This window comes from Coregonus lavaretus (assembly GCF_964263955.1).
Source record: "Coregonus lavaretus genome assembly, chromosome: 3".
Classification (NCBI taxonomy): Eukaryota; Metazoa; Chordata; class Actinopteri; order Salmoniformes; family Salmonidae; genus Coregonus; species Coregonus lavaretus.
The window spans coordinates 62,836,283-62,862,979 of NC_139990.1; the positions used below are offsets into that span (position 1 = coordinate 62,836,283).

At 47.1% G+C, this 26,697-nt stretch overlaps 1 protein-coding gene across 1 annotated transcript; it reads left to right on the top strand.

The window, feature by feature from the left end:
- The first annotated feature begins 526 nt into the window (after window positions 1-526).
- smarcc1a (SWI/SNF related BAF chromatin remodeling complex subunit C1a) lies at window positions 527-26,697 on the top strand. Its single transcript, XM_084155056.1, has 26 exons — window positions 527-745; window positions 2,022-2,141; window positions 2,389-2,474; window positions 2,694-2,868; window positions 2,977-3,046; window positions 9,031-9,100; window positions 9,209-9,284; window positions 10,915-11,040; window positions 11,541-11,659; window positions 11,808-11,938; window positions 12,844-12,903; window positions 13,207-13,244; window positions 15,152-15,273; window positions 15,391-15,462; window positions 15,664-15,777; window positions 16,244-16,397; window positions 16,647-16,817; window positions 16,996-17,254; window positions 17,510-17,671; window positions 18,987-19,042; window positions 19,850-19,991; window positions 20,118-20,290; window positions 22,827-22,961; window positions 24,445-24,712; window positions 24,910-25,026; window positions 25,114-26,697. The coding sequence occupies exons 1-26, from the start codon at window positions 560-562 to the stop codon at window positions 25,203-25,205; spliced, it is 3,294 nt and encodes a 1,097-aa protein (XP_084011182.1). The 5' UTR covers window positions 527-559; the 3' UTR covers window positions 25,206-26,697.

Here is a 26,697-nt window from a genome sequence, read left to right on the forward strand (position 1 = left end):
CTCCTGTCTTATCTGGTGCTCCCTCTAATTTTACCTTATCTCTCTCCCTCTCTCTTTCTCCCCTCCTGGAAGACCTGAGCCCTAGGACCATGACTCAGGACTACCTGGCCTGTGGACTCCTGGCTGCCCTTACGAAAAAACATTGCAGTCAGAGTGCAGTATAACTCCAGTGTGCTGCAAATACTGCGTTTAAACTAACACCGTTTTTTTTTACTGCAGTAATTTTGCAGTGTACACTACAGTTATTCTGCAATTACTGTGTCCGAAATACCACAGTCGACTGCAGTTACTGCACTTTTACTGCATGCAATCTTTTTTTGTAAGGGTGTCCCAGTGCTCAGTCCACCTGGTCATGCTGCTGATCCAGTTTCTGCTCTATTGCCTGTGGCAATTGAACCCTGACATTCATTCGGACCCTTTCCATATGAACCCTCTTTATCGCGAGATTCAATAACGTTACGTTATTTACGTATTTGCGCATGCGCATTTTTTATTCGAAAACTTGCATGGTGTATGAAGCGGTTGAGAAGCGAAATAGCAGCGGACAGGACAAGAAACAATGGCGACAGCGGCAACTGCAGCGGGTGGAACGGGTTCAGGGGGACCAGCAGCCGGCCCTGTGGGCGTCGGTACTGCGGTGTGCCGTAAGAAAGATGGAGGTCCTTCCTCGAAATACTGGGAGAGCGCAGAAACTGTCTCTCAGATCGATTCGGTGCGCCAATGGATCGGGAAACACTACAAAAAGGTTGGCGAGCGCTGGTTTTAACCTCCATTGATTTCTAACGTCAAGGCACGCGTCTCTAGCACAATGGAAGTGCAATCTAGCTTTCTCTTTCAATCTATCGCTCCCATTAGGTACTTGTGGCAACCTAGATATTAATAGATAGTTAGCTTCAGCCATAAAGATGTCCATCGCAACATTAACGTTAACAACATGAACATTACATGTCGAAAGATAGCTAGGCTAGCTAACGAAATGTTAGCTGCTAACTGAACAGCCTGACCATACCGTCCGTAATTTGTTTTGTTGCACGGCCAGCGCTACCTGAAGAGTTGTCTGTTTGTGTAACCTGTTAGCAAGGTAGCTAACATAATTAATTTTGTTTGCATCTGAGCGTAGTTGGCTAGTTAACGTACTAGCTAAGGTAGGTAAGATAACTAGTTAGTTAACATGTTTTGAAACGGTATCATTGATGTAAACATTGGGGTGATCCGGCAAGTCACGTGACTTGACGTAACTAACGTTAGTTAGCCACAGTAACGTTGGGTAACATTGTGATTGAGCAGAGAACAGCAGACGGATCGATTGGTGCGTTGATGTCTTACATTTATGTCTAGTTAATTAGCTGAATCGTCTTGATGGGAAGCCTCGACTACATCATGTACTGAACTAGCTTGAGCTAGGAGACAAACGGTGTTCCGCACATAAAACCAAGCAAAGGCTGCCTTTGCTGACAGCAGCAAAACATCTTATATTTTTTATATTTTAGTCATTTAGCAGACGCTCTTATCCAGAGCGACTTACAGTTAGTGAGTACATACATTTTCATACTTTTTTCATACTGGCCCCCCGTGGGAAACGAACCCACAACCCTGGCGTTGCAAGCGTCATGCTCTACCAACTGAGCTACACGGGGCCCAGCGTGGTCGTGGATGCACATGCCAGCCTTAACGTATGGATTTCCCAAAACAACTGTATTGAAAAGAAGTAACTAGCTACTGTAAACTATTTATTTTCTTGAAACCGGGGAGCCACTCTTCAGTGACCAGTGAAGGGGCCTCACTGAATGAAAAAGTGATATCATATCACCCCTCATTTACCTAAGAAAGGCTGTTCTTGTGGTCTTACAGTATGAGCTACCTAATCATGAGATTTTGTGTGTGTCTGCATTGGCCATGTGTTTGTCTGACCATGTAGCCTAACACTTCTGTGGGCTCACAATATTCAATCCCTCCTTTGTCTCCTTTGTCACACATGAGTGTGCCACCGTCACTAACACAGTGGTCTTGTGGTGTCTCAGTATGTACAGGCAGACTCTCCCTCCAATAAGTCTCTGGCAGGGCTGGTGGTGCAGCTGCTTCAGTTCCAGGAAGATGCTTTCGGACGGAGGGTCAACAACCCTGCCCTCACCAAGTTACCTGTGAGTATCTCCTCCACACACATCTTTACACCTGACCAGGTCGGGACAGGGACGGGACCTACACACATAGTGAAATTGAAATGACGCCTAGACCTTTTTTGGGCAAGGGAAGAGTGGGCTATGGAGGGTTTGAGGGCTTCCCAATCACTTCTGCACATTTTGTGTCATAGTAGTTTGCCCTGTCTTTATCTATGTGAGCTAGCTTGTGTGAACGTCCCTCGCCCTTTTCTCTGTATTGCCTCATCAGACCAAGAGCTTCCTGGACTTCAAGGCAGGGGGTGCTCTGTGTCACATCCTGGGCTCCACCTACAAGTTCAAGAGCGAGCAGGGCTGGTAAGTAGGGTCTTGATTGAATACTTAAAAAATGCATCATTCCCACCTTGGACTAATCACTTATATGATTTGTATAATTAATATTTGAAATGTTATTTCTCCTATGGAATCACATAGAAGGTAGTGGTTGCTTTAAGAGAGGGAGGTAAAAAGGATGCCCTGTGAAGCTGAGTTGAGACTGTAAGTAACAAACACATGTTCTATCCCTCCTATCTGCAGGCGAAGGTTTGACCTGCAGAACCCCTCCAGGATGGACAGGAATGTAGAGATGTTCTTGAATGTAGAGAAGACCCTGGTTCAGAATAGCTGCCTGACTCGACCAACCGTGTTCCTGGTGCCTGACATGGAGCAGAAGCAGGCCAATAAGCTGAAGGACATCATCAAGAGACACCAGGTAAGACACGCCCACCCAAATTGCACCAACCAATGGTAGGATTGTGTCACCACTCACCAGACATTCAAATGGCATCGTAAAGCTATTTTCCTTCCTTCTTTCCTTTAGGGCTCCATCACTGAGGATAAGTCTAAGGCTACCCATCATATCTACCCCTCTCCAACCCAGCAGGAGGATGGTAAGTGATGTGCTCTACTGAGAAAGGAAATAAAGCTTCCCTTACAATGTACAGTGCCTTCAGAAAGTATTCAGACCCCTTGACTTTTTCCACATTTTGTTACGTTACAGCCTTATTCTAAAATGGATAAAATAGTTTTCCCCCCCTTATCAATCTACACACAATACCCCATAATGACAAAGCAAAAACAGGTTTAGACATTTTTGCAAATTGTATAAAAAAACAACAACTGATATTTCATTTACATAAGTATTCAGACCCTTTACTCAGTACTTTGTTGAAGCACCTTTGGCAGCCATTACAGCCTCAAGTCTTCTTGGGTATGACGCTACAAGCTTGGCACACCTGTATTTGGGGAGTTTCTCCCATTTTTCTCTGCAGATCCTCTCAAGCTCTGTCAGGTTGGACAGGGAGCGTTGCTGCACAGCTATTTTCAGGTCTCTCCAGAGATGTTTGATCGGGTTCAAGTCCGGGCTCTGCCTGGGCCACTTAACGACCTTCTTTTGCACGTAAAAAACAACCGGTGGACAGAGAGAGACTTGCTAGCTAGCTGGGATTTTCTACAAGGAATCTGCCTCCAGAAAAAAGCTTCTCCCAAGCGGGTGTGACACCTACTCCCGTTGCCTGCTGCACTGCTGCTTAGATTCCACCTGGCGATCTGTTCACCGTCTGCCCTGGCCTGTGTCCCCCTGTCTGGTACAGGTACCCCCCGCCACACTCTCTCTCTCTCGAGCTTTCGCTCACCTCCAGCACACACACACACCGCAGACTTTGGACTGATCAGAATTTTAGGTAGGCTAATTAACTTGTGAAGCTTATTATGTGAGCTTACGCAAACGCTTTAATTAACTAGTATAGGCCTACTATTTATTTATTTTATCTCATACTTTTATAGCCTACTGGACTCCGAGAGCTACTCTCAAGTTATTTTGTTGGGGCGAGTGACTCTTTGAACTTACAATGGCTAGCCCCAAGTCGTTCAATTTTTTTCTTGTGCTTTATGCTATTTGCCTCATGACTCCTGCGTGCTTTGTTGACTATGAACTTACCCAACCGTGGGACAGACTGTTTGTTTCCAGACTCTGACACTCTATTGGTTACACAGACTCTTGGCTTCCCATCCTATTCTAACCACCTCTCGCTGGCTTTGTATTCATGTTACCTGATGATGAAATTGCTGTACGATATGATCTTGTTGCCATCTGATGCACATTCAAATGTCATAAAGAATCAACACTGCAGAGCTCTCCCTGTCCTCTGCCGTGCCCTGATTCTATTACTGATGATGATATCTGGAAATGTGCACCCTGACCCATCTACTGTTGCTAGCCCCCAATTCTGACTTGTGCTCTGATATGTTTCACTGATTTCTGCTCTCGTAAAAGCCTGGGTTTTCTGCATGTTAACACTAGAAGCTTATTACCTAAAATGGATCAATTGAAGGTATGTGTTCACAGCTCCAATCCAGATGTGTTGGTCATTACTGAGACGTGGTTAAGAAAGTGTTTTGAACACTGATGTTAACCTTTCTGGTTAAAACCTTTTTCGGCAAGACAGATCTTCCAAAGGTGGTGGAGGGGCAATCTTTACCAAGGAACACCTTCAGTGCTCGGCTCTCTCCACAAAGTCTGTCCCCAAACAATTTGATTTGCTGGTTTTAAGCATTAAACTTTCAAGTAGCTCTTTGTTGACTGTTGCTGGGTGTTATCCTCCACCATCAGCACCGGCCTGTACCCTAAATGCCCTAAGCTCTCTCCTGGCCCCTTACACTAAGTCTGAATTTGTCCTGCTAGGTGACCTAAACTGGGACATGCTTAAATCACCTGACCAAGTCCTAAAGCAATGAGACTCCCTAAATCTTTCTCATATTATTACCACAAGGTATGACTCCAAACACCCAGAAAAGGCTACTCTCCTTGATGTTATCCTCACAAATAATCCTGATAGGTATCAGTCTGGTGTTTTCTGTAATGACCTTAGTGATCACTGTTTTACAGCCTGTATTCGTAATGGCTGCTCAGTGAAACGACCTGTCCTGATTTGTCAGACGCTTGCTAAAAAACTTGAATGAGCAAGCCTTCCTTCATGACCTGGCCTCTGTAAATTGGTATAGAATCAGCTTGATCCCCTCTGTCAAAGACGCTTGGACCTTCTTTTTTGATATTTTCAGTGGTATTGTAAACAAACGCCCCCATAAAGAAAATGAGAATGAAAAACAGGTTCAGCCCCTGGTTCGTCTGTGATCTGGTAGAGTTACTCCACCTCAAGAATTCCATTTGGCGAAAGGCTCGGCACACGCTTACTCAGGCTGACTGGCTCTCGTTCCGGCAAATGAGAAATAAGTGCACTCAGGCTATCCGGAAGGCCAAAGTTAGTTACTTTAAGGAGCAGTTCTCTCTCTGTGGGTCTAACCCCAAGAAGTTCTGGAAAACGGTTAAAGACCTGGAGAATAAACCCTCCTCCTCACAGCTGCCCATGTCCCATAATGTTGATGATGTGGTTGTTACTGACAAGGAGCACATGGTTGAGCTCTTTAATCACCCCTTCATTAAGTCAGGATTCCTATTTGACTCAGCCATGCCTCATTGCCCGTCCAACATTTCCTCATCTCCCACCCCTTCTAATGCGACTAGCCCCGATGCGCCTCCCTCTTTTTCCCCTGCCCCACTACATAGTTTCTCCCTGCAGGCGATCACTGAGTCTGAGATGCTAAAGGTTTAGATGGTTTAGATCCTTTCTTCCTTAAGGTTGCTGCCCATATCATCGCCAAGCCTCTCTGACCTTTTTAACCTGTCTCTCCTCTCTGGGGAGGTTCCCATTGCTTGGAAGGCAGCCACGGTGCGTGCTTTATTTAAAGGGGGAGATCAATCTGATCCTAACTGTTATAGGCCCATTTCTATTTTGCCTTGTTTATCAAAAGTGTTGGAAAAACTTGTAAGGAATCAACTGACTGGCTTTCTTGATGTCTATAGTATTCTCTCTGCTATGCAATCTGGTTTCCGCACCGGTTATGGATGTGTCACTGCAACCTTTAAGGTCCTAAATGATGTCACCATTGCCCTTGATTCTAAGCAATGTCGTGCTGCTATTTTTATTGACTTGGCCAAAGCTTTTGATAACCGGTAGACCATTCCATTCTTGTGGGCCGGCTAAGGAGTATTGGTGTCTCTGAGGGGTCTTTGGCCTAGTTTGCTAACTACCTCAAAGAGTGCAGTGTATAAAGTCAGAACATCTGCTGTCTCAGCCACTGCCTATCACCAAGGGAGTACCCCAAGGCTCGATCCTAGGCCTCACGCTCTTCTCAATTTAGGCAGTAGGAAGCTCTCTCATCCATTTATATGCAGATTATAGTCTTATACTCAGCTGGCCCCTCCCTGGATTTTGTGTTAAACGCTCTACTAAGCTTTCTTAGTGTCCAACAAGCTTTCTCTGCCCTTAACCTTGTTCTGAACACCTCCAAAACAAAGGTCATGTGGTTTGGTAAGAAGAATGCCCCTCTCCCCACCCGTGTGATTACTACCTCTGAGGGTTTAGAACTTGAGGTATTCACCTCATAGAAGTACTTGGGAGTATGGCTAGACAGCACACTGTCCTTCTCTCAGCACATATCAAAGCTGCAGGCTAAGGTTAAATCTAGACTTGGTTTCCTCTATCGTAATCGCTCCTCTTTCATCCCAGCTGCCAAACTAGCCCTGATTCAGATGACCTTCCTACCCATGCTAGATTACGGAGATGTAATTTATAGATCGGCAGGTAAGGGTGCTCTCGAGCGGCTAGATGTTCTTTACCATTCGGTCATCAGATTTGCCACCAATGCTCCTTATAGGACACATCACTGCACTCTATACTCCTCTGTAAACTGGTCATTTTTACATTTACATTTTAGTCATTTAGCAGACGCTCTTATCCAGAGCGACTTACAGGAGCAATTAGGGTTAAGTGCCTTGCTCAAGGGCACATCGACAGATTTTTCACCTAGTCGGCTCGGGATTAGAACCAGTGACCTTTCGGTTACTGCCACAATGCTCTTAACCACTAAGCTACCTGCTGTATACCCGTCGCAAGACCCACTGGTTGATGCTTATTTATAAAACCCTCTTAGGCCTCACTCCCCCCTATCTGAGATACCTACTGCAGCCCTCATCCTCCACATACAACACCCGTTCTGCCAGTCACATTCTGTTAAAGGTCCCCAATATGCACACATCCCTGGGTCGCTCCTCTTTTCAGTTCACTGCAGCTAGTGACTGGAACGAGCTGCAAAAAACACTCAAACTGGACAGTTTTATCTCCATCTCTTCATTCAAAGACTCAATCATGGACACTCTTACTGACAGTTGTGGCTGCTTCGCGTGATGTTTTGTTGTCTCTACCTTCTTGCCTTTGTGCTGTTGTCTGAGCCCAATAATGTTTGTACCATGTTTTGGGCTGCTACCATGTTGTGTTGCTACCATGCTGTGTTGTCATGTGTTGCTGCCATGCTATGTTGTTGTCTTAGGTCTTTCTTTATGTAGTGTTGTGGTGTCTCTCTTGTCGTGATGTGTGTTTTGTCCTATATTCTTAATCCCAGCCCCCGTCCCCGCAGGAGGCCTTTTGCCTTTTGGTAGGCTGTCATTGTAAATTATAATTTGTTCTTAACTGACTTGCCTAGCTAAATAAAAAATAAAATAGAAAATTCAGAGACTTGTCCACTCCTGCGTTGTCTTGGCTGTGTGCTTAGGGTCGTTGTCCCGTTGGAAGGTGTACGTTCGCCCCAGTCTGACGTCCTGAGCGCACTGGAGCAGGTTTTCATCAAGGATCTCTCTGTACTTTGCTCCGTTAATCTTTTCCTCAATCCTGACTGGTCTCCCAGTCCCTGCCGCTGAAAAACATCCCCACAGCATGATGCTGCCACCACCATGCTTCACCGTAGGGATGGTGCCAGGTTTCCTCCAGACGTGACGCTTGGCATTCAGGCCAAAGAGTTCAATCTTGGTTTCATCAGACCAGAGAATCTTGTTTCTCATGGTCTGAGAGTCTTTAGGTGCCTTTTGGCAAACTCCAAGCGGGCTGTCATGTGCATTTTACTGAGGAGTGGCTTCCGTCTGGGCACTCTACCATAAAAGCCTGATTGGTAGAGTGCTGCAGAGATGGTTGTACACAGAGGAACTCTGGAGCTCTGTCAGGGTGACCATCAGGTTCTTGGTCACCTCCCTGACCAAGGCCTTTCTCCCCCGATTACTCAGTTTGGCCGGGCGGCCAGCTCTAGGAAGAGTCTTGGTGGTTCCAAACCTTTTCCATTTAAGAATAATGGAGGCCACTGTGTTCTTGGGGACCTTCAATGCTGCAGACATTTTTTTGGTACCCTTACCCAAATCTGTGCCTCAACACAATCCTGTCTCAGAGCTCTATGGACAATTCCTTCGACCTCATGGCGTGTTTTTTTCTCTGACATGCACCGTCAACTGTGGGAACTTTATATAGGTGTGTGCCTTTCCAAATCATGTCCAATTTAATTTACCACAGGTGAACTCCAATCAAGTTGTAGAAACATCTCAAGGATGATCAGTGGAAACAGGATGCACCTGAGCTCAATTTCGAGCCTCATAGTAAAGGGTCTGAATACTTATGTAAATAAGGTATATCTGTTTTTATGCAAAAATGAAGAAAAAAACTGTTTTTGTTTTGTCATTATAGGGTATTGTGTGTAGATTGAGAAATGTGGATTTAGTCAAGGGGTCTGAATACTTTCTGAAGACACTGTCTATATCACATACTTTGTTATAAACATTGGCCTAGGCCCTGTTATAGGCTGGATTGTGCTGTAATCTTTGAATCTAATTCCTTATGGCCATGTTACTGAGGCTTACCCTACTCTCACATCATATTTCAAACAAAGTAAAATATGTGTATGCAGTAATATACTATTACTAATACAGTAGTGTGTATTCATTACTTGAGTATGTGTGTGTACGCTGGTAAAAAGGTGTGTGTTTGTCTTGCAGAGGAGTGGCTGCGTCCAGTCATGCGTAAAGACAAGCAGGTTCTGGTGCACTGGGGCATGTACCCAGACAGGTGAGAGACTGGCACCTTTAGACTTTAACGTTGCTGCTCCTGTCTGCCTATACATCCACCCACTGTGACCTGTGACTGACCTTTAACGCCTCTTCTCTGTGCGGTCAGTTATGACACCTGGGTGTCCACCAGCGACGTGGAAGGGGATGTGGAGGATCCACCCACCTCTGAGAAGCCCTGGAAGGTGAGGATAGAGCAGCCAGTCATGATAATGTTATATACAGTGAGGGGGAAAAAAGTATTTGATCCCCTGCTGATTTTGTACGTTTTCCCACTGACAAAGAAATGATCAGTCTATAATTTTAATGGTAGGAGCAGTGAGAGACAGAATAACAACAACAAAATCCAGAAAAACACATGTCAAAAATTTTATAAATTGATTTGCATTTTAATGAGGGAAATACGTATTTGACCCCCTCTCAATCAGAAAGATTTCTGGCTCCCAGGTGTCTTTTTATACAGGTAATGAGCTGAGATTAGGAGCACACTCAAAGAGCTCTCCAAGGATGTCAGGGACAAGACTGTAGACCTACGCAAGGCTGGAATGGGCTACAAGACCATCGCCAAGCAGCTTGATGAGAAGGTGACAACAGTTGGTGCGATTATTCGCAAATGGAAGAAAGAACTGTCAATCTTCCTCGGCCTGGGGCTCCGTGCAAGATCTCACCTCGTGGAGTTGCAATGATCATGAGAATGGTGAGGAATCAGCCCAGAACTACACGGGAGTATCTTGTCAATGATCTCAAGGCAGCTGGGACCATAGTCACCAAGAAAACAATTGGTAACACACTACGCCGTGAAGGACTGAAATTTTTCAGCGCCCGCAAGGTCCCCCTGCTCAAGAAAGCACATATACAGAGCTGTCTGAAGTTTGCCAATGAACATCTGAATGATTCAGAGGAGAACTGGGTTGTGGTGAGATGAGACCAAAATTGAGCTCTTTGGCATCAACTCAACTCGCCATGTTTGGAGGAGGAGGAATGCTGCCTATGACCCCAAGAACACCATCCCCACCGTCAAACATGGAGGTGGAAACATTATGCTTTGGGGGTGTTTTTCTGCTAAGGGGACAGGACAACTTCACCGCATCAAAGGGACGATGGACGGGGCCATGTACCGTCAAATCTTGGGTGAGAACCTCCTTCCCTCAGCCAGGGCATTGAAAATGGGTCGTGGATGGGTATTCCAGCATGAAAATGACCCAAAACACACGGCCAAGGCAACAAAGGAGTGGCTAAAGAAGAAGCACATTAAGGTCCTGGAGTGGCCTAGCCAGTCTCCAGACCTTAATCCCATAGAAAATCTGTGGAGGGAGCTGAAGGTTCGAGTTGCCAAACGTCAGCCTCGAAACCTTAATGACTTGGAGAAGATCTGCAAAGAGGAGTGGAACAAAATCCCTCCTGAGATGTGTGCAAACCTGGTGGCCAACTACAAGAAACGTCTGACCTCTGATTGCCAAAAAGGGTTTTGCCACCAAGTACTAAGTCATGTTTTGCAGAGGGGTCAAATTCTTATTTCCCTCATTAAAATGCAAATGAATTTATAACATTTTTGACATGCGTTTTTCTGGATTTTTCTGTTGTTATTCTGTCTCTCACTGTTCAAATAAACCTACCATTAAAATTATAGACTGATCATGTCTTTGTCAGTGGGCAAACTTACAAAATCAGCAGGGGATCAAATACTTTTCCCACTCACTGTAGGCCTAATCAACCCCCACCTCCAGCCTGAAAAGTACTAGCAGACATTACCACCCTTGAGTACCGCAGTTGTAGTGGATTAGTTTTGACTCTTCTCTCTCCCTCTCCTCCCAGGTGCATGCCAAGTGGGTCCTGGACACCGATGCCTTCAACGAGTGGATGAATGAGGAAGACTATGAGGTGGACGAGAACAAGAAGACTGTGAGCTTCCGCCAAAGGATCTTCCCAAGGGAGGAAGAGGTAGGCCAAACTCTGGGGTGTGTGTTGTGGTAATGTGTGTGTTATGGATTCTTAGGGCGGCAGGTAGCCTTGCGGTTAAGAGCGTTGGGCCAGTAACCGAAAGGTTGCTGGTTTGAATCCCCGAGCCGACTAGGTGAAAAATCTGTCGCTGTATCCTTGAGCAAGGCACTTAACCCTAATTTCTCCTGTAAATCGCTCTGGATAAGAGTGTCTGCTAAATTACTAAAATGTAAATGTAGGAAGTGTGTGTGTCTAAGTGAGTTGCTGCACAACAGGGCTCTGCACTGTGGATTGTTGTCTTGTTCTCGTCTGTCTGTTTCTCTCTTGTCTTTTTCTCTCGTTTCTGTGTCGTGTCACCCATCCTTTCAAACTCTTCCTTGCTCTCCTCACCACCACATCCTCCCTCTTCTCCTTCCCCGCTCCCCACTGTGTGAGACTGTTCCATCCTCTCATTCTCTCGCTCTGTCTCTCATCTTGCCATCCCCCGTGGTTCTGATCAGTCTTCCCGTACACCCGATCGTAAGGAGCGCAAGGCCAACGCCGCCGGGAAGAAGAGGAGGCGCTCGCCATCTCCCCCGACCACCCCAGCCGAGTCCCGCAAGAAGGGCGGCAAGAAGGGGTGAGTCCCCCAATAGTCACAGATCTAGGACCTGCTTAACCGTCCCAAATCCTAACTTTAGCCATTAAGGAGGAAAAACACTAAACTGACCATGGATTAGTGTCTTGGGAAAACATTACTGACCCTTGACCTCTTCTCCTGTCCCCAGGAACCCTGGGTCTCACTGGAAGCGTCGTGGCCACCGTGGCGAGGAGGAGGAGGAGGAAGAGGACCTGACCAAGGACATGGAGGACCCCTCGCCTGTTCCCAGCATGGAGGAGGTCACTTTGCCAAAGAACGGTCAGTTGTTTCTCCAACTCGTCTGTCTTGTCTCCCTCTCCCTCATCTGCTCTCCTCCCTCTTGATCCTTCACTCTGTCCTTTTTCTCCATCGTTCTCACCCCTACCTCTCCTCCTCTTCTCTCCCTCCTCGTTCTCACCCCTACCTCTCCTCCTCTTCTCTCCCTCCTCGTTCTCACCCCTACCTCTCCTCCTCTTCTCTCCCTCTTCGTTCTCACCCCTACCTCTCCTCCTCTTCTCTCCCTCCTCGTTCTCACCCCTACCTCTCCTCCTCTTCTCTCCCTCCTCGTGGTCCACCCCTCCCTCTCTTCTCCTTCATTGGCTCAGTCACTCTAAAATGTATGCACGCATGACTGTAAGTCGCTTTGGATAAAAGCGTCTGCTAAATGGCATATTATATATTATTATTAAATCACGTTGTAAATCTCACTTTCTCTCTCTCTTGGTCCTGTTTCTTTCTCTGAGTGTATCCATCTTATGCTTGTCGCCATGTTGACTTGCAGTTTATTCATCTCTGTAGTAACTGCAGTTTGTTCCTCTCTGAATTAGTTTTTTTCTTCTAACTGTCACACACACCTCACATACACAAGTACACTCTATCCTTGCCAAGATAGCATGGAATAGCCTGGGGGGACTTTCTTCAGTGGTGCATTGAATGGAGTGCTAGTCGGGCAGAAAGTGTTCTAAAGCCAAACACACTCGGCTAAAAATGGTCTTTTTGGACCCAGTCCCATCTGCAATGTCCCACTTCTGCAACCCCCCCTCCCCCCTCTGTATCTATTTCCGTGGCTGATTTAAAAAAGAGAGCTTACAAGAGTAAAGAGAGCCGATAGCTACTGTCAGTGTATTTCACCCCTACCGTACTCTGGCTATTCTTCAGCCTTTGTTTTTCTTCCCTGTTCTCAGTGAACCCTAAGAAAGACAGCGAGAACACCCCAGTGAAGGGGGGGGCAGTGGCTGATTTGGGTAAGTGTGTGTGTGTGCAGAACTATTTCAGTGTTTAAGTATCTACCTGTCTCAGTACTAAACTGTCAATCACCGAGATGTATTGTTTATTTAACCTTTATTTAACTAGGCAAGTCAGTTAAGAACACATTCTTATTTACAATGACGGCCTACCAAAAGGCGGCGACGGGGAAAAAAATCATTAAAATATAGGCCCAAACATACATCACGACGAGAGAGACCTAAGACGACAACATAGCATGGCAGCAACACATGACAACAATGGATAGAGTGATGTCATAATGCACTCTCTCTGTCTTCTAGATGATCTGGAGGATGGCTCTGTGGTCTCCGGAGGCAAGGTAACACCAGTTTTTTTCCTTAACCTTTAATGATTGCCTCTAAATACATTCTCTTTTCCATCTTCATCGTAAACTGTTCCCTATTCACCCACACACACAACCATAGTTGTCATTGATAGATATAGGATGAGATTATCATAACCCCTGTTCTTAGCATATCGTTCTCTGTAGCTCAGCTGGTAGAGCACGGCGCTTGTAACGCCAAGGTAGTGGGTTTGATCCCCGGGACCACCCATACACAAAAATGTATGCACGCATGACTGTAAGTCGCTTTGGATAAAAGCGTCTGCTAAATGGCATGTTATTATTATTATTATTATTATTATTATATCCAGAAGGGGATGGAAAAATGTCTGACCTGGTGTCAGTGTTTAGAGGCAATGTCTACCTATTTGTAGATTTGGGCCCGGTTTCCCGATAGCGATGGAACTTAGGCCTACGGCTGTTTTTAACGTTGCATCTTTCCTACAACGGCCGAAGATGTAACATGCGTTTCCCAAAACACCACACAGAGAGAACGGTCACAAAGTGCGTAATTGGAGCATGTGTCGATACTGATGCGATCGAAAGAAGGGGAGTGCTGGTCTCAGATCAGCTTTCTCCATTAAAATCTTTTCTTAAAATTATAATTATTTCACAATACTGATGACGGATCAGCTCCTATTACCACCTACGTCTGCAAATATTGAGTCCGCTTATTATAATGCTTACCCAATGACAATGCACTAAATCACCAATTTGGCACATCATTGCGCACATGTTCGGCTACATATCATGAAATATATTGAGACAAATTAGACCGTAGCCTACAAGTAGCAAAATAGAACTCAGTTGAGTTTTTATATGTCGCTTGTTTGTGTCCATCGCAAAGACATTGACAACATTGTATTTGTAGTGAACTTTGTTCGGAAGTTAACGGCGGTCACAGACTGATAAACCATGTGATTCTATGTTTAGCGGAGGTCTTCTGTGTATAAAGTGACACGGGAGGGCAAAAAAGCATCTGACGCACTTAGCTGTTCTACGAGTGGTCTGAGGCATGCGTTAGATTACGAGCGTTTTCCAGTGCAACGTTAATAACGTTGGTTTTAGGAAACACCTCCAAGATTTAACGATGCTCCTATGAAGGTTCTAACGATGAACTTAGCCATAAGATGCTTTTGGGAAACCAGGTCCTGTTCTGCCGTAAAGTACCACCAGACGCAGCCTCTTTCAGATCCAGTTTTCCTACATTTGGAATGGGACTATTCCTGATTCATCTGGAAATCCTGCTTTAACGTTTGATCCTCCGTTCATATATAATAGAAACTGACCAACCCCTAGCCAGAATTCTGCTCTCCTTTCTTGCCTATTTTGACCTGATCCCATCCGTGTGAACCTTCCCAAGTTCTCTCACATCACCCCGCTCCTCCGCACACTCCACTGGCTTCCAGTTGAAGCTCGCATCTACTACAAAACCATGGTGCTTGCCTACGGAGCTGTGAAGGGAACGGCACCTCCGTACCTTCAGGCTCTGATCAGTCCCTACACCCAAACGAGGGCATTGTGTTCATCCACCTCTGGCCTGCTGGCCCCCCTACCTCTGCGGAAGCACAGTTCCCGCTCAGCCCAGTCAAAACTGTTCGCTGCCCTCACGACGCCAGGACAGCGGAGTCACTCACCACCTTCCGGAGACACTTGAAACCCCACCTCTTTAAGGAATACCTGGGATAGGATAAAGTAATCCTTCTACCCCCCCTTACCCCACCCCCCCCCCAAAAAAAACATATATATATTAAAAAAAATATTGTAAAGTGGTTGTCCCACTGGCTATCATAAGGTGAATGCACCAATTTGTAAGTCGCTCTGGATAAGAGCGTCTGCTAAATGACGAAAATGTAAATGTGTGACTCTGTCTCCCCCTGCAGGAGGAGGAGGAGCAGGGCAAGGCCGATGTCAACCGCCTCATCGACTCCAGCGAGGACAACGTGACCGAGCAGACCCACCACATCATCATCCCCAGCTACGCCGCCTGGTTCGACTACAACTGGTGAGGAATGGGCCCACTGTTCTTAATGTGTGTGGAGTGTATCGTGTGTGTTTTGGGGTGGGGGTGTATTTTATTTTTGTGTCTGAGTTTACTCCCCCCCCCCCCCCTCTCTTTCAGTATCCATGAGATTGAGAGGCGTGCACTGCCAGAGTTCTTCAACGGCAAGAACAAGTCCAAGTCCCCAGAAATGTGAGTCAGCAAAGAACACTGCCCCACACACAACGCACTCAAACCATTAAAGAACTGCAGACGCACGCTTTCACTAAGAATTTTCCGTCGTATATACACACAAACACACACCCATTGCTGTATAACACATTACATCCTTATTTGTTCAGACTATTCAGTGGTTTGTTTGTAAAATGTGTTTTCCTGTCTTGTCCCTGTCAGATATCTGGCCTACCGTAACTTCATGATCGACACGTATCGGCTCAACCCCCAGGAGTACCTGACCTCCACCTCCTGCCGCAGGAACCTGACGGGAGACGTGTGTGCCGTCATGAGGTGAAAGGTCAAGGGGTTAACATGAAATGGATTCCCTAGGGCAGAAGCTAGGACGTTGTTCGTCAGGGCACACCGTTTGGGATCCTGAGTGGCGCAGCGGTCTATGGCACTGCATCGCAGTGCTAGAGGCGTCACTACAGACCCGGGTTCGATCCCGGGCTGTATCACAACGGCCGTGATCGGGAGTCCCATAGGGCAGCGCACAATTGGCCCAGCGTCGTCCAGGCTAGGGGAGGGTTTGGCCGGTGTAGGCCGTCATTGTAAATAAGAATTTGTTCTTAACTGACTTGCCTAGTTAAATAAAACGCTTTGTAGGGGGGGGGTGGGGGTTCTTCTGTTCCAGTCAGTTCTTCTCCATTTGGTCTCTAATGAATAAGACTCAGGTTTAGTTGGACTGTCCTGTCTTGCTGATGATTGTGGAGTATATTCTTTGCCTGTATCTAACTGTCATGTCTCTCTCTTATAGGGTCCATGCGTTCCTGGAGCAGTGGGGGCTGGTAAACTACCAGGTGGATGCTGAGAGTCGGCCCCTCCCCATGGGCCCCCCGCCCACCCCCCACTTCAACGTGCTGGCTGACACCCCCTCTGGCCTGACGCCGATGCACCACCGCCCCCCACAGGTTAGATAGACAACTACATGGAGCTTTGGTCACATTGCTTTCACCTGTCCAGCCCTTTCAGGTGTTTGGATACTGAGGGGAATGGTCTTTAAACCAAATACACATATAGTCGTTGTGTGTCTGCAACCATTAATTTTGATGATTTGATGGGTCACAAATGTTGTGAGTGATTGTGCAAAAGTATTCACTGCATCCTCTGACCACTGTGTGATTCCTTTCACCCTGTCTCTTCTCCATCCATCCTTCTAGATCCCCTCTGGCCAGCAGATGCTCAACTTCCCAGAGAAGGGCAAAGACAAGCCCTCTGACATGCAGAACTTTGGCCTGCGTAACGACCTCTACTCCAAGAAGAACCCCAAGAGTAAAGGAACCAGCGGCGGCCGGGAGTGGACCGAGCAGGAGACCCTGCTCCTATTGGAGGTACGTCAATCACAACTTACCAGCTGACCAATCACAAATGGACTGCATAGCATACCAGCCTATCGGAGCCTTTCTCATCCCTTCATCTCCCTTCACACCACTTCACTAATCGCAAACATAATCTAAAACCTACCAGCCTATCAGAGCTCTTCTCATTCCTCTATCTCCTCCCTACCAGGCTCTGGAGATGTACAAGGATGACTGGAACAAGGTGTCGGAGCACGTGGGCTCGCGCACCCAGGACGAGTGTATCCTGCACTTCCTGCGTCTGCCCATCGAGGACCCCTACCTGGAGAACTCTGAGTCGTCCCTGGGCCCCCTGGCCTACCAGCCCGTACCCTTCAGCCAGTCAGGCAACCCCGTCATGAGCACTGTGGCCTTCCTGGCCTCCGTGGTGGACCCCCGCGTGGCCTCCGCCGCCGCCAAGGCAGCCCTGGGTACGTGACTGGGGAGTGTGTTGGGGGGAACTGGGTGTGTGGGTCATTTGCAATATGTGGTAGCCTAGCAAGTGTGTTTTATCGTAAAATAAAATGTGTTTTCATTTGTATGTAATATCACACTGCATGTAGTGTGTGGTAAGGATACGGTTGTGTGTGTAATATCGCTGTGTGTTTGAACATATCAGTGTGTGTGTGGAGGGACTATCACAAGGTGTGAGTCTGTAGCTAACTGCAGTGCCTCCCTCTCTCCAGAGGAGTTTAGCCGTGTGCGTGAGGAGGTGCCAGCAGAGCTGGTGGAGGCCCATGTGAAGAAGGTTCAGGAGGCGGCCCGCAGCACGGGCAAGGTAGACCCCGCCTATGGCCTGGAGAGCAGCGGCATCGCAGGAACCGCCCCCGAGGAGCCCGAGAAGACCGGTAAAACAGAACACACACTCAGAAAAGAACATACAACCTCGGAAAAGAACACACACTCAGGACAGAACAGAATACACACATACTCGGAACAGAACACATGCATTCAGATATATGTACACACAGTCACACATTTGCAAAGGTAGATACAAAAATATACACTAGTGATCGGGGGAAAAAATTGAAAGTTATATATTGGGATCATTTTGACTATCACAATTTTATTTTTGCGCTAGTTGGCTGTACCTGCACCAATTTCCAGAATTTTTTCTTCATAGCGTGTTCTCCATCTTTTTAAATATGGAGCCAATTTTTGTTCAGCACTTATTTCCATGACTGATCAAAACTTGTTTTTTCATGGCTGTCTCTTGTCCCTCTGCAGCAATATGTTTGGAACATCGAATTGCAATACATATAGAATTGCGTAAGCACACATGCCTTCATATAAACATACAAAAACGTTCTCTCATCACATACGTTAAACATACTCTCATGCATACGATACTCACACAAAATACCCACCCATATGCACACGCCCACATTTAGATGGAGTACTGAGTGTTACCAGTGGAGGGCAGCAAATGGCCAAGACACAGACAGACCACAGCTAACAGGTTAGGGCGAGGCTGCTCTTAGCCAGCTGTCGGCAGGTCACCTAGACCTTATGCCTACCTCCTGCATGTGTGTGTGCGCTCGCGTGGGTAAAGCCAGATGTGGATTCTCACCAGAACATTAGAGGTTCCAGCTGAAATCAGGATGGCCAGTGGGGGGGGGCGACGTAGAGGTTTCTTCAGAGTGTGTTATGTGTATGTGCCTGGCTGCCGTGGTAACCAGTGGATTAGAATGGCAGATGGGGGTGGGGGAGGGGTTGAAACTGGGTCAACACACTATGCCATGTGCCATGGGCCTCAATGCCTGGTACACAAACAGCAATCCCTCAATCAGCAATTACACATGAATAAATGCATGTTACACACACACGCATCAGCAATCAATAAATGGCCTAAATGCATTCAATACCCTCCCCAAAGCAGTCTACCATCTCTCATACAGGTCAATAATTGCATAGTAGAAAACATGCCCAAATGCACACATGGACATGCTTTTTCAAACACACATTCATGCGCTCACTCCCCATAGACTCACTCACTTTCTCCTACATTTGCACATGCACACACACACACACACACACACAAATACACACTGTCTGAACCATGGTGAGGGTCTACTGATGATGCATAATCTGTTTTCTCTGAGAAATGTCTTGTTCTTTGTCTAGCCCTTTTCTCAAACCCCGTCTCTCTGTCTGTCATTGTAGAGCCAGCAGAGACAGAGAAAATGGACACAGACTCCGACTCCCAGCAGCCTGACAAGGTGAGACAGCCCAGGGGTGAGAGGTCGTTAGTTTAGTTGATTAATTCGACCATTTAAAAAAAAAAAACAAGCACACATAAAACTTGAAAAAGCCATACATGCACATGAGTCAAATCATCGAGGATAACACACAATAACGTCTGGAACTTATTTCCTTTATGGTCCTCTTGAGACAAGATGGCTAGGCAAGAGCCAACACGGTTGGACACCGTATAACAGCGAGACAATAAAACAAAAAACTAAGAAGAAGAACATCTATCTCATCGTTACAGTTACATCGTTAGGGACATTCATATGGGCACAGAAGACATCAAACAGTGTTTTACTTTATTTCTAAAGCAGGCAGTCATACAGTCTGCCCCCTACATCTACTGCTCTCCTTCTATCTTTCACTTACTATTATTCTCTGGCTCTCTCTCACCATCCATCCACCCTATTTCTCTGTGTTTAGGAAGGCCACAGGGTAAATGTAACACCACAGATCACATTAGCAGGAGTTAGCCATGCATCAGTGACCAGTGTAGAGGGGGGAATCTTCATTAACCTTCATTAGCCATCTCCTATCCACGCTGGTTCTGGTCCTGATGGTTTTACTGCAGGCTTATTGAAATACAGAGCATTAACTTTGACCCTTGTTCGGTTTAGTTCATTTTTCTCCTTAGCTCTCAATGACCTGTCTAGCTGTAGTCTTCAGTTTGGTATTTCTCAGTTCTATATCACCTTCAGTTCTGTGTGACCTGCATATACATATAGTCAGCTATGTAACACCTCAGTCTTACCTGTCGCTGCGCGTCTCTGTTGTCTCAGGCTGAGTCTAAGGATGAGGCGGAGAAGCCCAGTGAGTCTGCTGAGAAGCCGGCCGAGGGAGAGAAGGTGAAGAGCGAGACGGCCGAACCGTCGGAGCGGGAGGAGGGAGAGAGCGAGGGAGGAGAGGGCAAGGCTACAGCAGGTACAGTAGATGGATGATTCAATCGAAGCAGAATAGCCTTTTTTTATTTGGGTTGTATAAGTCCTGCATTGACTTGAATTGATATCGAATTATAATGTTTATGCAATGTTTTCGCAATGTTTTCAGACAAAGGCAAGGAGGAGGCCATGGAGACCTCGGAGGATGACAAGGAGAAGGAGGATCAGGGAACGATGGACGAGGAGGAAGAGGAGAGGAAGAAGCTAGAGTCGGACGGAGGGGAGGGGAACATCGCTACTGCAGCCGCCGCTGCCCTCGCCTCAGCTGCCACCAAGGCCAAGGTGAGCTTATTCTAGAGGGCCCAGGGGTGAGCTTATACTAGAGGGCCCAGGGGTGAGCTTATACTAGAGGGCCCAGGGGTGAGCTTATACTAGAGGGCCCAGGGGTGAGCTTATTCTAGAGGGCCCAGGGGTGAGCTTATTCTAGAGGGCCCAGGGGTGAGCTTATTCTAGAGGGCCCAGGGGTGAGCTTATTCTAGAGGGCCCAGGGGTGAGCTTATTCTAGAGGGCCCAGGGGTGAGCTTATTCTAGAGGGTCCAGGGGTGAGCTTATTCTAGAGGGCCCAGGGGTGAGCTTATTCTAGAGGGCCCAGGGGTGAGCTTATTCTAGAGGGCCCAGGGGTGAGCTTATTCTAGAGGGCCCAGGGGTGAGCTTATTCTAGAGGGCCCAGGGGTGAGCTTATTCTAGAGGGCCCAGGGGTGAGATTATTCTAGAGGGCCCAGGGGTGAGATTATTCTACAGGGCCCAGGGGTGAGATTATTCTACAGGGCCCAGGGGTGAGATTATTCTACAGGGCCCAGGGGTGAGATTATTCTACAGGGCCCAGGGGTGAGATTATTCTAGAGGGCCCAGGGGTGAGCACTTTGTACAGTGAGGGAAAAAAAGTATTTGATCCCCTGCTGATTTTGTACGTTTGCCCACTGACAAAGAAATGATCAATCTATAATTTTAATGGTAGGTTTATTTGAACAGTGAGAGACAGAATAACAACAACAACAAATCCAGAAAAACGCATGTAAAACATTTTATAAATTGATTTGTATTTTAATGAGGGAAATAAGTATTTGACCCCCTCTCAAACAAAAATATTTCTGGCTCCCAGGTGTCTTTTATACAGGTAACGAGCTGAGATTAGGAGCACACTCTTAAAGGGAGTGCTCCTAATCTCAGCTTGTTACCTGTATAAAAGACACCTGTCCACAGCAATCAATCAATCAGATTCCAAACTCTCCACCATGGCCAAGACCAAAGAGCTCTCCAAGGATGTCAGGGACAAGATTGTAGACCTACACAAGGCTGGAATGGGCTATAAGACCATCGCCAAGCAGCTTGGTGAGAAGGTGACAACAGTTGGTGTGATTATTCGCAAATGGAAGAAACACAAAATAACTGTCAATCTCCCTCGGCCTGGGGCTCCATGCAAGATCTCACCTCGTGGAGTTGCAATGATAATGAGAACGGTGAGGAATCAGCCCAGAACTACACGGGAGGATCTTGTCAATGATCTCAAGGCAGCTGGGACCATAGTCACCAAGAAAACAATTGGTAACACACTACGCCGTGAAGGACTGAAATCCTGCAGCGCCCACAAGGTCCCCCTGCTCAAGAAAGCACATATACAGGGCCGTCTGAAGTTTGCCAATAAACATCTGAATGATTCAGAGGAGAACTGCGTGAAACTGTTGTGGTCAGATAAAACCAAAATCGAGCTCTTTGGCATCAACTCAACTCACCGTGTTTGGAGGAGGAGGAATGCTGCCTATGACCCCAAGAACACCATCCCCACCGTCAAACATGGAGGTGGAAACATTAAGCTTTGGGGGTGTTTTTCTGCTAAGGGGACAGGACAACTTCACCGCATCAAAGGGACGATGGACAGGGCCATGTACCGTCAAATCTTGGGTGAGAACCTCCTTCCCTCAGCCAGGGCATTGAAAATGGGTCGTGGATGGGTATTCCAGCATGACAATGACCCAAAACACACGGCCAAGGCAACAAAGGAGTGGCTCAAGAAGAAGCACATTAAGGTCCTGGAGTGGCCTAGCCAGTCTCCAGACCTTAATCCCATAGAAAATCTGTGGAGGGAGCTGAAGGTTCGAGTTGCCAAACGTCAGCCTCAACCTTAATGACTTGGAGAAGATCTGCAAAGAGGAGTGGAACAAAATCCCTCCTGAGATGTGTGCAAACCTGGTGGCCAACTACAAGAAACGTCTGACCTCTGTGATTGCCAACAAGGGTTTTGCCACCAAGTACTAAGTAATGTTTTGCAGAGGGGTCAAATACTTATTTCCCTCATTAAAATGCAAATCAATTTATAACATTTTTGACATGCGTTTTTCTGGATTTTTCTGTTGTTATTCTGTCTCTCACTGTTCAAATAAACCTACCATTAAAATTATAGACTGATCATGTCTTTGTCAGTGGGCAAACGTACAAAATCAGCAGGGGATCAAATACTTTTTTCCCTCACTGTATATCTGACCCTGAAACTACACCGCAAGCATAGCGGCAGCTTTCCGTATGCACTGTTTTTGGTGTCCGAAACCAGAAGTAGCAAACGGAGGCAGAAATCAAAAGCGAGAGACACTTTTTCAGTTGGGAAGCGTGAACGAAATGCAATGAAATAGACCTGAAGCCTTAACAGATGCTTCAGCAGCTCAAGCTCCATTCTCTCATGCTATGCTTGCGCTGCCGGTGTAGCATCTCTCATTGATCGGTATGTCAGTTTTCCCCATGGCTCAAAAGCGCTTGCGCTACGCTTACACTACCTGGCCAGTCTAGTTGTTACTTCTCTTTGTATTTCTCCCTTTCCCTGTAGCACCTGGCGGCGGTGGAGGAGAGGAAGATCAAGTCTCTGGTGGCTCTGCTGGTGGAGACTCAGATGAAGAAGCTGGAGATCAAGCTCAGACACTTTGAGGAGCTGGAGACCATCATGGACCGAGAGAAAGAGGCTGTAAGTAGTGGGACAGAGGTGGATTATGGGAAATGTAGTTCAGTGGAAGACTGCTGCTGGTTGAACGTGTTTGTAGTTTCAGACCCCTTTGGGATGTGAAAGGATTGGATATGCATCTGAAATGTAGTGGTATCTAGGCTATATCAGTGTTAGTTATCACCCATCCAGGCATTTGAGATGTGTGTGAGGTAGAGCCAACGACAGATGGATAACTTGGCTGGACAAATAGATGGTTTTGGGAGTGGGCCTATATCTACAACATAAGCAGAGGAAGTGAAAAGTGTAAATATAAAACATTTGCATTAATAATGGATGGTAATTTGAGGGGTGGGGAGTACACAGAGGATAGTAGAATAAAGAACATGCAAGCATATGTAGGAAACACACTTGGGGGGGGGGGGGGGGTCGTTGCTGTGTCCATTTGGATACACACGGTTTAAGTTGCTCAACTAACTGCTGGGTAGATAGGGGGCCTGTAGTCCAGTGGAAAGGGTGGCTGTGTGTGTCAGGAGTGTAAAACTCTAAAGCGTGGAGCTGCTGCGGACCGTAGGCCAGTGAACAGCCTGATAAATAGTGCATGAAAAAGCCAGCCAGCCATTACATAACCCTCTGGAACAGCACCCAGGCTGCCTCCCTCCTACCGTTACCACAGGCTGTAAACACTGGGTCACACACACTCTCTCAAATACACACTGTGTCTCCGTCTTAAACACACACACACAAATGCTAAATAAGGGCACTCCTCACTGTCTTACTACTCCACATTCTTCCACCTCTACAAATGTACTTACCAGGGCACAAATAGGGAATATACTTCCTCTCCCTTACCTCCTTCCCTCTCTTTTTCCACCTCTCTCCGTCTCTGTAGAGTTTCTGGTAATGGAATTCCCCAATTTGATTCCGTGTCAGAGAGAGTGTTAGTGGTTTATTGCATGCAAATCAATTCCTTTTATCGACATTTCCAGCCATTGCTCCCTCTCTCCTTCCTGCTTCCAGAGTGGTCCTGTTTCACTGCCCCCTCTCTTCCTCCTCACGGTCTCATTCCATTGCTTTTCCTCTCTCCCGCTGCACCGCTCTTCCCCTCTGTCATAATGTCAGCTATCGTGATCATTTTGTCTTTATAGCTTATACTCTGTTTAATTCTTTCCTTATTCCTCTCCCTCATTCTTTGATTTATCAATCCATGGCACAATGAAATGAAGCTGTTTTGTGTATCACCACCCTCCTCCATATACCACTGTTGACTTGGTATATCATCCTCTCTCTGTGATACTATGAGTAATGATCATCCTTATACTTGTGGACAATGGGCTTTTGAGAAGCGAATGGGAATGATAATCATGATTAATAGTTTGATAAAATGATGACCTCACCCCCCATCTCTCTCGCAATCGCCCTCTCTTCCTGTCCCGCTTTCTAACCCCACCCTCTCTCACCCCTATTTCTGCCACCTCTCTCTAACCCCCCTCTCTCACCCCTCCAGTTGGAGTTGCAGAGGCAGCAGCTGCTGACGGAGCGCCAGGCCTTCCACATGGAGCAGCTGAAGTATGCTGAGATGAAGGCCCGCCAGCAGATGGAGCAGCAGCAGGCCAACGCAGCGGCCCAGGGACCCACACCCCACCATGGCCCCCCAGGCCCAGGCATGCACCACGGACCCACCCACCACGGACCCCCTCCCGCCATGCACTCCGGACACGGCCCCCCCGGCCCCGGGTTCCACCCCATGGGTCCCCACCACCCGCAACAGACAGGTAAGGTCACACACACTGGAGCACACCATCTCTCAGCAAAGAAGCGCACAAAAGACCCAGAAACTCCTGGAACAATATCCAAGGCAAGGGAATAACACAAAATATTAGCTAGGAAACATTAGCCAGTTTTCAAAATGTTCCAGCACACTGATTCTGTGATAGGCCAAGTGTCTCACCAAGCCTCTCCTTTTGTTTAGGACCAATGGGAGGGCCCGGTCAGCCCATGCCAGGGCGCATGATGCCTGGCGGCCCCCCTCCTGGCAGCATGCCTCCCATGATGGGCCCCCGCCACCCTGGAGCCCCCAACGGCATGTGTGAGTACACTATCTGTACCTGCATTCCAGATCCTGTGTGTGTGTTGGTGTGTCCCATTCTCTAACCAGTGTGTGCTCTGTCCTCAGACCCTGGCCCCTCGCCTGTACAGCCTGATGGGATGCCCCCAGCGTCTGTGGGACCTCAAGCTGCAGCCCCAGCACGAGTTGCTGACAACTAAGACGCCTGCCCCCAAACCAACACACACACTCACCTCTTATTAAAACCTCAGCTCATTGATGGCTTTGCTACTGGCTGGGTGTTCTGTCAACTCCAAAAACTCCTCCTGGCTTCCACACACACACACCCCTCCCACTCAGGGCACAGCGTCAATGGGGCTGTGACTCTGGCCCTCCTAGTAAGAACACTGTTTTCTCCACAGTCAGTCTGGTGTGGGGCAGATCAGATAGGCTCCTCCCAGTTATTTTTAAGGATATATTGTGTTGTTCTCTATTTAAAAGAATATGAAGCTAATATTTTGGGAGAAAATAGGAAAACTCCCACTTTTCCCTTTCTTTCCTCTCTCACCTTTTAGAACTACACTCTAGTCTCTTCCTCTCCTTCAGCGCAACACCAACTCCTCCCAACACAACATCAGAGGGAGCTAGTTGGGTTTGAGGGCTAGTTGATCATTTAGGGACGTGTGTTGTGTACTGTAATGAATGGGAGCATGAGGGTTTCCTTCGACACACACAGAGGGGACCAGTGACCCTCCCCTCACACACGCTCTTCTCACTGAGAATCTACCTCTCCACTTTGCTCTTCTGAAACTAAACACTGTAGTCCGAAGTGTGTTCATGTGTTCGTTATTGGTGTCAGAATAGCAGAATGTGCGTACAGCAGAGACAGGTGTTTGATGACTGTCTGCTCGGCTGCTCTGCCCCCCCCCCCCCCCCCCCCCATCATATGGGTCACACCAACGATTGATGGGGGTGTCCAGAGGGCCCATAACTCGTACCCCTACCCCCATAGCCCCCACCAGCCAGGCGTAGCACTGTACTACTCACACACTTAGCTGAACCCTGCTCTAGTACCCTGGATGCTGCTCACACACATCCCACTGACCTTCATCCATCCTTTTAGTGAGCTAGATATGGTGATATAGTTGTAGTTAAAAACAATGTGCTCTTCCTTGGTGGTGGAGTGGGCTTCTAGCTGTTCCGGTGCTGATAATGTAGCTACTAGCGCTAGCGCTACCTCTCCATTCATTTCAACACCACTCTACACCTCTCTGCTAGCACTGTTGTCTTTCTGCTACCTCTTTGCCTCCTCCCTTTCTTTCTCTCTGTCTGCTACCTCTCTAGAAGTCCTTTTGCTCTCTGCTAGCTACCTCTAGTGCCCCTCTAATTCGCTGCCACGTGACTGCTGCATTACTGTTACCCCTCTTCCCTCAGGTAGAATAACACACATGCATACACACAGCATCTCTCTCTTGCTCTCTCTCACTTCCTCATTCAAGGTCTTTCCAGTCTGTTATATCACAAATGATGAGAACCCACTTACATCTTGTATCTTTTTTTGTTTTATGGTCATGTATTTTTAAGAATAAACTTTGTGTAGATTGAGTTATCTTTGTTCTTGGAAGTTTGTAGCATAGTTTTGTTTTTTTTATTTTTTATTCAGGTCTGTTGGTACTTGGACCTGGACAATGTCTAATAAATTGTTTTTGTATG